General features: G+C 46.5%; 6 protein-coding genes across 6 annotated transcripts; 3 read left to right on the top strand and 3 right to left on the bottom strand.

The window, feature by feature from the left end:
• Window positions 1-117: 117 nt before the first annotated feature.
• V8C40DRAFT_277905 (T2 family ribonuclease) lies at window positions 118-1315 on the top strand (the record flags this gene model as incomplete). Its single annotated transcript, XM_083221008.1, has 2 exons — window positions 118-260; window positions 328-1315. 2 exons carry the CDS (start codon window positions 118-120, stop codon window positions 1313-1315), a joined length of 1131 nt encoding a protein of 376 aa, XP_083068050.1.
• A 725-nt stretch (window positions 1316-2040) lies between these two features.
• Window positions 2041-4090, bottom strand: V8C40DRAFT_283607 (general substrate transporter). The gene is made up of 5 exons (XM_083221989.1): window positions 3812-4090; window positions 3486-3760; window positions 2856-3405; window positions 2522-2808; window positions 2041-2447 (listed from the first exon to the last, which is right to left on the bottom strand). Exons 1-5 carry the CDS (start codon window positions 3875-3877, stop codon window positions 2048-2050), a joined length of 1578 nt encoding a protein of 525 aa, XP_083068049.1. The 5' UTR covers window positions 3878-4090; the 3' UTR covers window positions 2041-2047.
• A 276-nt stretch (window positions 4091-4366) lies between these two features.
• On the top strand, window positions 4367-5635 carry V8C40DRAFT_257270 (uncharacterized protein). The gene has a single exon (XM_083218457.1). It carries the CDS (start codon window positions 4429-4431, stop codon window positions 5500-5502), a length of 1074 nt encoding a protein of 357 aa, XP_083068048.1. The 5' UTR covers window positions 4367-4428; the 3' UTR covers window positions 5503-5635.
• On the bottom strand, window positions 5594-8473 carry V8C40DRAFT_283603 (transcription factor domain-containing protein; the record flags this gene model as incomplete). Its single annotated transcript, XM_083221988.1, has 3 exons — window positions 7006-8473; window positions 6212-6936; window positions 5594-6161 (listed from the first exon to the last, which is right to left on the bottom strand). The coding sequence occupies exons 1-3, from the start codon at window positions 8416-8418 to the stop codon at window positions 5594-5596; spliced, it is 2706 nt and encodes a 901-aa protein (XP_083068047.1). The 5' UTR covers window positions 8419-8473.
• Window positions 8474-9639: 1166 nt separating this feature from the next.
• On the bottom strand, window positions 9640-10336 carry V8C40DRAFT_283601 (uncharacterized protein; the record flags this gene model as incomplete). Its single annotated transcript, XM_083221987.1, has 2 exons — window positions 10071-10336; window positions 9640-10014 (listed from the first exon to the last, which is right to left on the bottom strand). The coding sequence occupies exons 1-2, from the start codon at window positions 10275-10277 to the stop codon at window positions 9640-9642; spliced, it is 582 nt and encodes a 193-aa protein (XP_083068046.1). The 5' UTR covers window positions 10278-10336.
• A 3492-nt stretch (window positions 10337-13828) lies between these two features.
• Window positions 13829-15812, top strand: V8C40DRAFT_277901 (Zn(II)2Cys6 transcription factor; the record flags this gene model as incomplete). Its single annotated transcript, XM_083221007.1, has 3 exons — window positions 13829-14209; window positions 14453-14914; window positions 14970-15812. The coding sequence occupies 3 exons, from the start codon at window positions 13829-13831 to the stop codon at window positions 15810-15812; spliced, it is 1686 nt and encodes a 561-aa protein (XP_083068045.1).
• Window positions 15813-15885: the final 73 nt, after the last annotated feature.

Here is a 15885-nt window from a genome sequence, read left to right as displayed (position 1 = left end):
AGCTCTTTATCCAAAAAGGCCATTCGCTGACTGCTCGGGAAAATGGGATTGGGACAATTGCTAGTTGGGGCGGCCCTAAGCGCTGGCTCCGTGATGGCAGCCTCTGTGTCGTGCGCCATGCCGTTGAGCTGTCACAATATCTCGGCTGTGGCTGATACTTGCCGCTTCAACTACCCCGGTGGTCAACTCCTTCAAACACAGTTTTGGGACACTAATCCATCGACTGGGCCGAATAACTCGTGGACCATTCATGGTCTCTGGTAAGAAAAAAAAAATTCTGCTAAAAGACCTCTCGTTTCTTAAGCACTCTACTGACCACTTGCGTAGGCCTGACAATTGCGATGGAACCTATGAACAGAATTGTGATAATTCTAGGGCATACACCAATATCACTGCCATCCTTCAAGAACAAGATCCTTGTACTCTGGAGTATATGCAAACATACTGGAAAGATTACACAGGCAACGATGAGAGCTTTTGGGAGCACGAATTCGGCAAGCATGGTACATGCATCAGCACTCTTGAACCCAGGTGCTATCCCAATTACCAGCCTACTCAGGAAGTCGGTGACTATTTCAGGAGAGCTGTTACTCTATTCCAAACTCTCCCCTCATATGATTGGCTTGCCGCAGCTGGCATCTTGCCATCATCAACAACTACGTACACTCTGGCTGCAATCCAGGATGCTCTTACTTCGCATTTCGGCCACAACGTCATCATCAACTGCAACAAGAATGGTGAGCTTGACGAGTTATGGTACCAATACAATGTCCGTGGCTCCGTTCAGTCAGGCGTGTTTGTCCCCGTTGACCCCGTTGGCGCACCCTCTACCTGCCCTAAAACTGGCATCAAATATCTGCCCAAGTATAGCACCCCTACGTCGACGACAACCACCAAGGCGGCTACCAGCACTAGCACCACACGCCCGACCATACCTGCGGGTGTCCTTTCCGGCAAGGCTTACATATATGTCGATACTCCTAGCACAACGAGTCCTGGATTCCTCATCAGCAAGGGGGCGTGGTATCGCGGCGGCGGTACCCCAGCTACATACACTGCTACGCCAAACGCTGACGGCACAACATTTTCTCTTAACTCTAGTAAGGGCAAGTGCGCAGTCTTGAGCGACTCTTCTTTTAGCTGCGATACATCCATCTCTGCCGGCAGCAGCTTTGCCTATGATGGCTCGCACTTGACGTTTGAAGGATCATCAACTTTCTATGCCACTGAGGTTCCAACTGGACAAGTCCAGGGCACCGTATTTACGAGTCCTCAGGCAATCTCACTACAGGTGACCTGGAATCCTTTATCATAGAGGACCGCCGCATATAACGAGTAATGACTAGTTTGATATGGAATTCGAGGCCATTCAAATGACCGTGATTCATGTATTCAAGATTTTCCCCATGCGGCTGTGAGAGCTCACTACTAGCTGGAAGTTGAACCTCAGAAAGTAATATTAATGAATACAATTTTAATAAGGAGGAAATAATTTGTTTAGTCGCAGCATACTAGCATAGACTCATGTATTTGGGAAAGACCTACGACAAGCTATATCTTGAACAGTATGATGTAGTTATACATGTTCTTGTTTACTCCTTCTGTGCCTATTTTTAAATTCGCCAGAACGTATAGGTGGAGACAAAACATTTGCCGATGATGAAATAACGACCCCAATCTCCCAAACGAGATCAAAAGAGGACATCTTGCGGTATGTCGCAGTAATAATTCCTCTAGGCGTGGTGGGAAAGTAGAGCTTCAGCGCTCCGGTGGGATCCCCATCAGAATACCCCGCGGAATATAATTGGGTACACTTTCATCCGAGGGAGCAGCGGTACAGCCCGGAGACTCAATCACCACATCAATGCCTGGGCTATCAGTGCCGCCAATACCGAGAAGTATTTCTAAATTTAAAAGATCACCCCATATTGTTGTCGTCGCAGGAGAGACTTCTCAACATTTTATTCGATCCATTTGTCATAGATCCTATTAGGTTTTGGTCAATTCGAGCTACATGCATGCGGCGATATAGCTAATCTCGTTCTTGCTAAGACTTTATGCTACCACCACCACTTGGGTCTCGCGATTCCTCCAGGTGAACAACATCTTTTCCTTTCAAAAAGTCATCCAGCTCTCTGCGCTCTTCATCTGGGACGTCAGTAACATGGACTGCAACATCGTCCCCGAAGCGTGCCGATATTTCTTCCAATGACAGCTTAGCTGTTTCAGGAAAGAAGAAATACACGACTGGGATGAAGAAGATACACCAGATGATGATGACAAGATAGTATTTCCAGCCAACATTGACGATTCCAATCGGCGCAGTTTGTAGGAGAATGATAGTGCTGGAGAATTGTCCGAAAAGAGAGAACCCCATGCCAATAGGACGAATTTCCGTAGGAAAGATCTCAGCAACATATATATACATCGTCGTATCGCAACCGGTTCTGTTAGCATCCGTTAGCCAATGGTCTTTTCTCAAAGAATGGATGGACTTTTAGTATTGTATACAACAACATACCCTTGAAATGCAAGGTATAGAAAAATGAAGAACACTCCCGCTGCATTGCCAGCCTTGTTCGATGTCCCTGCGAATTGGGCCACGCAGGCTGCGAGCCCGCTGGTGGTAATTAAACAGCCGAATAGACCAACCATAAACATCCACCTTCGCGAATTGACTTTATCATGTAGCCACGCGCCAAATGGATTGTATATCAAGCCGGCGGTGGTGAGCCAGAGTGCGGATAGCAATAGAGGCATGTAACCCGTTTGACCCAGATTGGTATATAATATGACCGAGTAATTATTCTGTCAAATTAGCGACGGATGCTAACAATGGAAGAGAGTAGACTCACAATGATAAGAGGTCCAGCAAATTCGGCACCCCATTGGGTTAGAAATCCAATAATCATTCTTTTCCGGTAACTTTTCTTCTTGATCACCGCCATCCATGGCCCGCATCCAATAGCCTTTAGCCTCGCAGCGTCAAGTGTAATCTGGGCTCGGATCTGGTAGAGTTCCTCTTTCGCAGCCATGTTTTCTTGGTCTTCTGGCGACCTTCTGAGATTCAACACAACTATCCATGCTTCTTCTAGCTTGCCTTTCTGCAAAAGCCACCGAGGTGATTCTGGGATCCAAAGTGATGCTACTAGCAGCACCAGAGGGCCAAAGCATTGCATGCAGAGAGGGAAGCGCCATGCAAAGTCCGGCTGTTGGGCTGTGGCAAAGTAGCACGCAAATCCAAGCCAACTTGAAAGCATATATCCAAAGACAACGAAAATTGCGTGGTGACCGACCAGCCAGCCGCGCTTCTCAGGTGGTGCCAACTCGCTCATATACATAGGGCATACTGTTACCAGGATGCCAATGCCGACACCTGCCAGAAAGCGTCCTGCCTGAAACATACTTGAGATTTTTAAATAGGTACAATTAGCTTAACATCTTCAAACCGGATTATTATGAATAGTAAAGTCAAGCCAACGTACCCGATATTCACGGCACCCCCTTGAAGAGCGCCCCCCAGGAGAGCGAAGAACCCCCCGATTTGGATCGACTGCTTCCTTCCCAGAGCCGATGCCGCCCACATAATAAATAGAGAGCCAACAGCACCGCCCGCGCTATATATACCATTGGCGGTAGCAATTGACGAAGTGGTTTTTGTTGCATAACCAGGAGTGCCACTTGAGGGAAGGTCAAAGTAGGCATACCATCCCGGCTGGCCAATCGTACTGCCAATAATTGAAGAGCAGTATCCGTATGTCTAACATCTTAGAATCTTCTGACATACTTGATCTAGTAGCGGGAGACTTACAAGAGAGCCAAAAGCGACCGCGACGGTCACTAGGCGATTGTAGAGTGTAGCATGGGAGACGACCATTTTGAAGACGCTGAATCAAAGCTGTCCGGCCCAGTCGTGGCCAATATCATATACTGCAGTTGTTATCGCTTTCTCTTCTTTGGTATATCTGAAAATTGTGTAGTGTAAAAGGAAAACGGCAATGCTATTAGAAGGCTGGGGACGGAAGGGGCTCCATGGCATCATTATACTCCTGAGACAGGAAGGGAGGAATGCAAACGCATCGCTCTGGTCACACATGTTCTGGACTAATCAAGCGTGGTAACGCAGCATGAAACCATTGCGCCAAGCGCGTGCACAGCTCAGTGGCAAGCAGCTCGGAGCGTACCACTCTATCGAAATGCTGGAGGTGGGGATACCCACGCCAACGCGTAGACGAGGTGGTACACTCCGCCTGGGGAGCAGATAGCTTCCGTCTGCTAATTTGCGGAGAAGCGGGGGGTTGCGGTAAGGGTCCTTGGAATGAGAACTGGTGATTTGAAAGAGCTCCCGATCAATAATTTCCTCTCACGAAGGTGATGATAACATTGTAAGCTATCTTCTTGAACTCCTCTCAAAATTATATCATAAAGATGCATACACATTCTATATCAGATATTGAACCCATTGCATTGTTACAGGAATCCCCAGAGATTCCCGTTAACCTGAATTCCCTACCTTTCGACCGTCTCCCAAATCCCCGCCAGGTCTGGCCATTTCCTTCTCAATCTGCCGAAGAAGGCTTGGGCCGCCTTGTCCTCCTCACCCCTGATGTCGTGGCATCTGCTGCTGCATCATGCATCAAGACTGGCCGTCGCATTTCCCTTAACTGGGACTTAACAAAACTAGATGTCGCCAATTTTAACAGAGCCCCGGCACAGCATCACATCATTCCTCTACTTAATGGTACTGCTTTTGACGACCTCTATGTGTTCAATCCACAGCAGTCTTCGCAGTGGGATGGGCTGCGCCACTTCTCAGCTCCGTTTCCCACAAAAGACAATCCCAAACAGCGACTATTCTACGGCGGTGTCACTTCGGCAGAGATTGAAGACCGAAAGAATACGCGCATTGGGATACAACATTGGGCAAAACAGGGTATATGCGGTCGAGGCGTGCTCCTTGACTATGTTTCGTATGCGGAGCGACATGGGATAGAGTACAGCACTTTTTCCGACCATGGAGTATCACTGGAAGTTCTTCTCGACATTGCAAAGGAAGAAAACATCAAATTCCGCCCCGGTGATATTCTCTTTGTTCGCATCGGAGTTACGAAAGAGTGGGATACCAAAATGACTCCGGCGGATAAGCTTGCTTATGCGCAGAGTTCAAACCCTCTCCATGCAGGTGTTGAAGGCACGGAAGATGTTCTAAAATGGATTTGGAATACAAGATTCTCTGCTGTTGCGAGTGATGCCATATCCTTCGAGGTTTATCCTCCGAAGCAATCATACCGGCGCAATGGAGACCAGGGAGATGCACCCGGTGTATTTCTCCACGAGTATTTAATTGCTGGTTGGGGTATGCCCGTTGGAGAATTGTTTGACCTGGAGGAGCTCAGTCGAATTTGCAAGGAAGAACAGAGATGGGAGTTCTTTGTCGTTGCATCACCACTCAATATGCCTGGTGGGGTAAGCAGCCCTCCAAACTGTATCGCTATTTTTTGATGCATCATTACATAGTTTACTTCATGTGTTATGGAGCTTGTTCGATAAGTACTCAATACTGTTAGCATGGGAACTATGATACGACATCTATCTAAAAACCCCTAGTCTCGAAAACATGAAGAATTTTGCAAAATTTGCCTGCCAATCCCCAACAACGTAATCGTTGCATTAAAACTTGCGCGTCACGACTCAAATGAGAGGCGCAGCCGTCGTCAAATACATTCCTGATAGACCCTAAACCTGCCGGCCCTCCTGTGCTGACCCAGTCCTTAACAGAGCGCTTTCGAGATGTGTTCTCGTGACATGGAAGGTCCAGCCGCAGAGGTACTTGATCGTTGGCAGAAGACGCAAACCGTGGGCCATATGTGGAATAAGCCAATATGAAGATATAAGCCATGAACACGCGCATGATTTCGCATGGCGCCGACACCAGATACTCGTTAGCGATGCCAACGATTTGTGCCGCGTGCCAGAGGAGCATTCTGCCCTTTTGAGCGTCTTGTGTGAATGCGGATCTCAACCTCATTTGGGCGACTTCTACGTTATATAGACTCTTTGAACAATCCTGCGATATGTGATGGCGAACTATGTAGACAATGGCATCCATGATATCCTCAGCAGCATAGAGGTGGGAGTAGTTGCAAAGGAGGCCAGATATGCTATCAGTTATTAGCTTGTTCTTCTATGAACTTGTCAAAATGTTACTTACTTGTAACTAATCAGCTCAGGAGTGTTGGACGGAGAGGACATGGAGCCAAGTAAGTGATTAAGAGAGCGCAGTAAAAGTTTTTTGGATTGTTGGTGCGCACCGAGGAGGGATGGAAGACCGAAATGCTCCGGCATTGCCACTACCTCTAGCTGCTTCAAATCCCACAAGAGGCGCCCTATGACCTGCGAGCAAAGTCTTCGAGCCCATGTCCCCAGCGAATTGCTTATCTGTTTCCCTGAGAATATGTCTTTCAGAGTATCTGAAAGGCTTGGGGAGATACTTAGATGTGATCGGAGTGCCAACCAAGCTTGTGCTGAGGTAGCCCCCCATAGTGATTCGTTACAGGGCAACTTTCGAGGCAGTTCGCTTAGGTCAATAGCGCCTCGGCGGCTGGTAAGAGTACAGAGGCTGCAATCGTATTCGAATGCGGCCCAAGCTGCCCTGCGTTCGTGTTCTTGGCTAACCCAAGATACCCATTGACGATTCAAAAGCCCCATGTCGTTTTCAGCCCCAGGTAGTTCAGCACTGTCTTGGGTTTCGTCTATTATGCCCCATGATGAGGAGCCTAAAAGGCCCATGCCTCGCAAACTTCCAATCAAAACACCTCTGGAACGGTCAGCATTTTGATAGAGTTGTCTATTTCCGGATCCGAGAGAGTAGATTTGATGCAGGCAGAGCGCGTTAAGATAAGAGATGTCTCGGTAATTCCCTCCATCTGTAGCACCCTATGTTATACTTGTTTAGTGCATGCAATCGCGGATGATTTACTTTGTCCAGTGCAGTAAATGACTTACTAGCCATGAAATCATTGGTAAGCAGATTTCACTAAGCATCGATGAAAGCTCTGTATCCTGTTCATCATCTGAGAGCAGCGCTCCCACGCAAGCCATTGAGGTGAGAAGAATTGTCGGACAAGAAAACATGTTCCAAGTTGGCCGGTGGATAATCGGTTGGATATCGTGAAATCGCGAGAAATAAAGATCAAGTAGTCTGTGTAAATCGCCAAATACCTGAGGGGCGTTACTATCTTCCACTGACGATAGATTCGGAAGATAGCCGTCGGAAAGAAATGACACCAGACTGTTCAGGCGCTTGTTTCGGTTACCTGAGGTGCTTCTGAGAATGTCTCTTAGGGGTGGCAGAGAGTACCTATGAGGAGGGGAATCTCTGGTTTGGTCAAATGGCCAAGGTTGTCCTGTATAGCTGGATTCTACTGGATGCAGATTGTGGCTATTCACCGAATTTCCTGTTCTGCCTATGGCAGTCGGCGGGGTGCGAGGCTGATAAGAATGGGGTGAAATAATTCTTTCTGTGCCAAACCCAGATTGATTCGAACTGGCAGGCGACTGGGTGTCGGGGTGGTTCAAAATACTTGCAATGGCCCATGGTTCAGAGTTGAGACCAAAGTTGGGCATATCAACACTAAGCCAGTCAAGACCAGTCGTCCGAAAGTCAGGCAAACCAGAAAATGGATAAGTCAAGGGTACTCCCTCTTCATTTCCAGGGATGTAGTCATTGACATGCGAAAATATCTCGCCAGCAACAGACTGTGAGACGGGAAATATAGTTGAGCTAGACGGCAGTGTAGGAGAAAGTTCTGCAGGTATCGAGTGAAAAGATCCATCTTGAGAGATATTGCAGCAGGATGAGGCAGCAGGCTCATCCCCAGAGTAAGATACTGGAGTTTGCAGGGCGTGTGGGAAAAGTTCGTCATGTGTAGCTTCAGGTGGACTCAATCTCGATGAGATACCACCAAACTCGAGATCATCCAGTTCTCGCCCTTCTTGTGCCGAGAGAGGCGGCTGTGAGTCTTTCTTCGATTGTTGTGGCATATCGATGTTCTTAAACCCCGATTCTCCAGGTTCTGGCGATGCGTACTCACACGGAACCTGGGACTCAATACACCCTCCACAGGGTCGTGCTCGTTCGCATTTCCGCTTTTTGATGACACAACGATAACACGACTTTCTCATCGACCGTTTAATGTTTGGCTGCTTCACTAAATGAGAGGCACGCAAATGGCGAAACAAAACGTCGCGTCTCGAAAACGACTTGTCACAGCGAGGACATGGTAGGACGGCTTTCAGGCTCGGGGGGAGATGAGTTAATTGATGCCGATCGAGGTGACTCGGGCGAGAGAACGCTTTGGTACAATGAGGGCATTGTAGTGAATGAGAGAGAACTCCTCGATTATTTGGCGGAGACATTGCTAGGAGAACCGATTTCAACCCTTAGCATGCATTGCTGTGGAAGAGAGGTGTTATTGGAGGCAACTTCGTACAGGATAAGACAAATAAAAACATTGCTAGAAGACCTGGGGACTGCGGGGCGAAAAGTTAATAACTTCCAGTACTTATTGGGTCTAGCTGGTTACTTTTAATGATCCATCTCCTCTAATCCGGGGTGGCGCGTCCAGAACCGGGGGGAATATGGCATATCCAATTGGGACCTACACTTTCAGCCATCTTCTCCCTCACAAATGTGCCATATATCGGCCCCTACAACTTGCAGGTGAAAGAAGTGCCGAACTTTTTGGCAAGAAGATATCTCAGCATGTTAAAATTCAGGATCCTAATTATTTACATTGCTCGAATAGCCGCAAACGTTGCGGTTGAACCGCAAGTCGCTCGCGCGCATGGCTAGAGCGCCACTTTTCGACGTTGTGTTGCTGCGTGGGAGGCGAATCTTGTGAAACACATAACGAACCACATTCTCTAATAGCTCTCCTCGCAAAAGGGGGAAAACAAATGTTATCTATATCAGCACTTGTGCCTGCTGGTTTATTACCAAACACTAAAGAGCAACGGGCTAGAGTAATGAGAGTGCTTCTGCGATACGAAATACAGCGGTAAGCTCGGTGTACAATATGTAACCTGCAATCACTAAACTGGAACAGACAGAGAGACAGGTAAAAGTGTCTTCAGTATTCTCACCACACAGCATGTTAAATTTTCCACCAAGATACAACCAGCAGCAGTATTTCTATAACTCAATTACATTGCAGATTATTGAAGAAATTTCTCAAAAATTAAACATAGACTGCTGCTACTACTGCTCTGTTCTCCGTACATCTCGCAACAACCAACAGGGAGACGCTGTGGATCTTTTACCCCGCATTTCGCAAACCAATAGCGCTGGGATTATCGCAGGGCAAATGCCGAAAACAAGTGGCACGTTCCGGTTTTGCGGTCGGTCAGTCGGAGCGTGCCACTCGTCTGCAGAAGCTGAACGAGACAACAAGACAACAAGTTAGGTTCAACGACCAAAAAATTGAACGTAACGAAATTACAAAAGGCTATTTTGGCTTGGGACACATGGGAGCCTGTGAAAGGACATGGAGGCTAGGCCGAAGAGAATACATATAAGTGACATAATATTCGAATATATACCCATCTAAAATTTGAATCAAGTACCTGCTGTAGTACCTCCTAGTAGATGATAGCATCGCCAGCATTCATAAGCAAGTTGGGTACAGTGTAAAAGGCATCCTGGGTAGCCTTGTCACATGTAAGTGCCGCACCAGAGTTAATAAAGCCCCAGTGAAACATGTTCAACTGCCAACCTAGATTATCCAATGCAAAGCCCAAGTTGAGTGCCGCCGTACGTGCAGGGCCAGTATTGTCGTCTTGGAATCCGGGCACATTAATAAGCGTATCGCTCGCATGAGTACCAGCAGCCTCAAACTTGGGAACCAAAGAGCAAATCGTAGCAGCTTGTGCATCAGTGGCGGGGCCGATGTCAAAGTCGCCGTTGTTGCTGGGCGGCAAGAGGTTCAATGTGCTGATGAAGCTGTCTGCAAGAGCCTATTTCTTCAGTGTTAGCTACTCCCACAGTACTTCTCGCTTTTCTCTGAACGCACCTGATAAGGAGAAGCAGCATTTTCCTCAGTAAACTGTGGAGTGGCTTTCTGCAGAGAGGCTCGAAGATCTCCAGCGGCTTGGAGAGAGTCAATAAGACTCTTGAGGATGGTTGTGGCCTGGTCCGCGGTGAGGGTGGTAGTGTCGGCAGCCGGAGCAGCACTGACACCGACAGCGGCAAAAGCCAGAGCAAAGAGGTTAGACCGCATTTTGATGAGTGTTAATTATTTAAACTTTATTTAAGCTTGAAGGGGAGAATAGGTTGATCGAAAAAAAAACGGTCGAGAAGAAACAACATCATGTCCACGGCAATAAGGACCCTATTATATAGATTTACAGCCTTGTACTTTATAAATAACTTTAACGTTGATCTACCGGGATAGGGATCTTCGGAACAATAGAAGGCAGACGCGGCCAGTTAATACCCCGATATGATACACTTCGTCTTATATCAACTTATCCTCTTGAAGGCAATGTCTCATTGAAAGCACAACATTCTAACGTTGCTTATTTAGCCAGCTGCCTAAAAGGACTATGTTGCAATTGGATCCCTTGCGCGGCCGCACGTAAGAAGCTTAATCGGCCCGATGCAGCATGCTGACAAACAAGGTGTTGCAATCTTAATATAGCAGTTACATGGTAAGTCAAAAGGTTGGAAAGAAACTAATCAACGTGCGTGGGTATGAGAACAGTAAGGTGAATACTACATTCAGGGAGGCCGAAACATAATAGGAAAAAAGCATAAGCAAGATGTGTACGCCTTAATAGCCAATCAGTTTACTTCTATCATCTGGGATCATAAAATTTCTTCTGAATGCGCTGCGATTTCATCTCGTTGTATTTTAACAGCTCCAACAGTTCCTTTACTGCCCATCCGTATTTATACATGAAATATTCAGAGAAATATTGATACAACCTTAAACGCCACTGAGGGCAAACGTTGATACTCAATCAATTATGTGGGCAAAGTTTTGTTGCATTGTCAATAGCATGCTTGATGGTCCGAGTATCATGTCAGGGCTTAATCATCCTACATGGGACATATCCGTCTAAACGTTATTCTACCAACGTGTTTATGGTGCTCCAAAACGACTCAATTAGTAAAAATAAATAACTTTACGCTCATGGTGTACTCTGAATGAACAAGTGACTGAATATTGTTGTTCATCACTTACCATATATGAACAATCCTGCCATGAATTTCGGCAAGTGTACTTAAGGTAGTCAACTCAAAAGATAGTTACCTATTCACGGTCTGAATAGAACGCAAAACTCGGTTATATATATCTAACCATAGTGTCGTATTAAGGCCATCAAAGCGCAGGGGCATATTTTATTGCTCTTTACGTATTATAGACATATTTCACAACACGGAAATGGTCTAGGAAATGACACTATCTAACGTCTGATAAAAGTTCACTCCTGTGCTCTCCAGGTGTCGCTTGCCTTTTAACTAAATACAGTGTACACCTTATGTAGTCGTACGGCGCAAAACAATCAAGACATTGTTTGTCACTGTATCTCGCAAACCCTACAACCCCTTGAATCTGCCTATTTATCTATGATTTTCGCATCTGGTTGCAAGAATGAGAGTAATCCGGATTTACTCACGGATTACTTTTCATCTTGTAAGGGTATGGGTTGTGTACGAGTACCCAACCCTTCGCCGTTAAGAGCGGTAAAATGACGGCAGCACTAACCCCTTGGCAACAGTACTACCTTGGTCAAGTAGAATAGTCTGGATTACTACTGGTCATACCGTAAGATCCACTTATGTAATGGAAGGCAACTCAGAACGAGGAATGCGTGCGCCAGCTTTTGTGCCATTGCTTAGTTCAACTACTGGTTGCACTACTAGCTAGTTAAGGCTACGTTTACCTTTGTAGGAGCATGTGCTGATACGACAAGGGAGACTACCTAGTACTACCTAATGTTTCGTAACGACAGCTTACAGCCACTAGTTAGGCATCTCACGCGCACCTCGGCAAATATTGCCATCATAAGCAGGTGGTAGCAATAATCTTGCATTGCGAATTCTCCCCAGGATTAGCTATAGGAGCTTAACTCCATGGAATTGCCATCATAGAACTCAGGGCTTTTTCCGCTCAAGATCTAAAGAAGGCTATCTCCAATTTTTATGCAAGATTTCATTCTAAGAGTAGAAACATCTAAACTATAGGCATTGACTAGCAGAGAAGACGATGTGCTTGAGAGCATCGAACTTGAGAATTGCGTTTCTGTCTTATTGGCCAATATTTACTCTCAATACGCAACCCGTACTTACAGGTTTTGCAGCTCTACGTTAAATAAAATTCTTCTTTACCAGGTGGCAATATTAGAAAATACGTTCGGAGCTGTTTCCTGTCGTATTCGTGTTGAGTAATGACCCACCTCGAGAGGCAACAGATGAACAATTATACACCGACTTCTCGAATGTATATAGCCACGGAGTATACGGGCGTTGCAATCCGCGGATCCGAGAAGCGATGACGGGTGCTCTTGCAACTGGTTGGAAGCTGTTGGGACTCAGTCGGTACAACAAGATTCCGGTTGGAAAAGAGATCACTACTTTGGCAATAGTCAAAGGAGAAATGTTCTGTGACTAACCAATTCCAGTGCAAACGAAAATGTCGTTCCCATTTCCGTTGCGACACAAAGAAGCAGACGCAAAAGTGCTTTAGTATCTTCTATTTCTCCGAACTCCAGTGACCACCACGAACACTATGACTGCGAACGCATTGCGCGGTCAGGTTATATCCCCGTCTTATAACGCAGAGAAACCCGACAAGGTGTTAGATAGCGTCCCCCAAGAGAACCTCGCTGCCATTCATAATGAAACTGTCCAAAGCTCAGCAAACTACCTTGTAAGTTCTTCAGCCATTTAATCAACATCGCTAATGAATTCGAGCAATTTGTATAGCCGGCGAGATTATGGCATCTTGACTTAGTCCACATGGTCTTTTTAGCCACTACAGGCTGACGGCCGACATCATGACCACAAGAAGATACCCAACTGAGTGGATGAAAACTGGCGCCTTTAGTTGTAAAAGACGTATAATTGTGCTTTCGATTCCAGTGAATAGCAGATTGTGTACACCGGTATGTTCAACAAGAATATTCCGAATACAACAAACAAACAGTCGACGTTATCAATGGGCTTGGTAGAAGCCTAAGACCTGACGGGAATTTCAATTGAAAAGAAGGTTTACCCCATCTCTGTGATTGGAGCCATTCGAGATATTTCCGAAATCACTTACTCGAAGGCTCAGCAGATGGAGTTGTGCAGAGGAGTCCTTGCGGAGTCGCTAAAGGGGCTCTTAGCGGAACACGGCAGCATGATTAACATGCGATTATCTAGTACTGACGCCGAGCTTTTGAATGGTGTACTCTGCTGGAGGATAAGAAGTTCTACAGTGAGTCTAAAGCTCAAAGAAGGCTCTATAACCTCGAAATTAGCCACAGGAGTCATTGCCTACAGGTGCTTGGTGCTTTGAATGGATATAGCTTATCAGCTCCCCACAGAAGAAGCAGCCCGTCTACAAGTTAGCGTTGGCCGAGGTTTTGTGGCTGCCATTAGTGACGCGGGGAAGTGGATGGAAAGATATGGACCCCAGCCATATTCCACACCCTCCCCCAAATCTGCGACCCGGACGGACTACTCCAATTTGTTTTCTCCTCATACTCGGAAGACCGGTAAACGCACAGCTGAGTATGAAACGATCATTGTCACAACCCTATTTCTTCCTTGTATAATTTCACAATGTCTCCTCCCCGTAAACGCGTGAGGAGAACTTTCTCAGCATGCTGGACATGCCGCCGGCGACGAGTTAGATGCGACGGCGTTGTGCCGGGATGCACACCATGTCGGAAGCACAGCGTGGCATGCGAGGGATACAGCGTCGAATTGGTTTGGGTCGACCCTTCCACAGGGAAATACCCGCCTTTATCTCGACGCTCACTTGACTCAGCTCATACGTGGGATGGCTGGCCAATCCTGGATGACGAGCAGCTAGAGAGGCTGATCGATGGAGATATTGACGGCAGCGGAACACAGATAGGCCAGCTTGAGGCGAATCCCTTTACGGTATTTGAGACTTCCAATAACCACACAAGTCCTAAAAACTCCCCATATGAAGACCTCGTTCAACCGCATCATCGTGTCAATAGAAGAGATATCCATGAAGAGTCGGGATTGTCAGAAAAGTCAGATTGTGCTCTCTTCGACGAAGGCGTATATGTCGGCAATTTCCCATTCGACGAATTAACATGCTTGGAACCTTTTTCTGACATCGTGGGCTCTCATCGGCATTCATCGATTACCCTTGATTCGCCCATATTATTGGACACATTGGACTGCCTCCCGGATCTGTACGCACGTTGTGAGGAAGAGCTCATAAATTTGGGTAACGAAATACGAGATGTAACGGATAGCATCGCAGCCTTGCCTAAGAAAAGCCAAATACCCCGCTCAATTTCGCCGATACCGAATACTTTCCGGTCGAACTCAGACGACGCTGCAGTATTCTATCATTATATGACTTGGGTGGCGCCGCTGATGGTTCCGGTTGATGATGCGGACAACCCGTGGAAGTCAGTGTACCCGTCCACAGCCTTACAAGATACATCACCGGCGTCTTGCGCTCTATACCATGCGATATTGGCACAAGCAGCCTTCAATCTAGCAAATTTATATGGCGATACGAATGATGATGGTCCAAAGAAAACCGCTCAAGGGCTCGAGCATTATGGGGCTTCCTTGCATAAACTATACCAGTGCTTGGGCTCTTCAACAGAAGAAGAATACGATGCTTGCATGGCGACGCTTTATACCCTGGTTATTACAGGAGTAAGTCGTTACTATATCTTGATTATTTATGTTTAAAGTGATTGACCAATTGCAGGCTTATGCTCGACAGAGGTTACCCTGGCGTGACCACTTTGGTGGCGCAGGAGGCATGGTGACCAAGTTCTTAGGACAGCAACCGTGGGCGCAATCATCACGATCTTGGGTCATATCTCAGAGTCTTGCCCTTTCGTTCGAGATTGCACAAACATCCAACACTCACAGAAGAGAACGATCCTCTATTACAGATACCTTATTGGGGGGTGTCTCCTCAAAGTGTGAATTTGGCTTCACTATAGGATCTTCTGGTCAGGTCTTACAAGTCATCTCCAATATCAGGCTCTTAGCCGAGCGAATGGCTACAGGGGACATTCCTGAAAACCCGGGCGAGCTGATTCAAAAATACATAGCCGAACTAACATCACCATCAGAGAGTACGGAACATTTTGACATCGAGGAAATCTGGGAAAATACTCCTAGAAAGGACCGGGCTGAATATCTTCAACGGTTGCATCTGCGACTATTCAGGAACGCAGCGATCATATATCTCTTCCGAACTGTCCTAAATGTTCCGCCACAGGGTGTCGTAAAATATGTCTCTACAGTTCTTCAAGACACACTCTCTTTCATACAGCTTCATGGAGGAGCTGTCTCCATGTGGCCTGTCTTCATAGCAGCTGTTGAGGCATATGAAGTAAAGGATCAACAAATAGTTGAACAATGGTTCGACATATCTGGTCAACTTGGCATTCAGAATCGTCGAACAGCGAGGGAGGTCATTCGCGCTGTGTGGGAGAAGAGGTCGCAGGAGGCGACAAATAGAGGGCTCAAGCAATGTCAAATAGCAATTGACTGGAGGGAAGTTCAGCAATTTCTTGGTCTTGATCTCTTGCTCCTTTGATTGGTTCAAAACATCAATCAGGGTCAATATCATGTATCTACTGTATTACTACTACATATAAAGATCATTAAGA

This window comes from Trichoderma camerunense (assembly GCF_050948025.1).
Source record: "Trichoderma camerunense strain CBS 138272 chromosome Unknown V8C40scaffold_24, whole genome shotgun sequence".
Lineage (NCBI taxonomy): Eukaryota > Fungi > Ascomycota > Sordariomycetes > Hypocreales > Hypocreaceae > Trichoderma > Trichoderma camerunense.
Note: the sequence above shows the minus strand (reverse complement) of the source record. Positions and strands in the feature narration are given on the sequence as shown.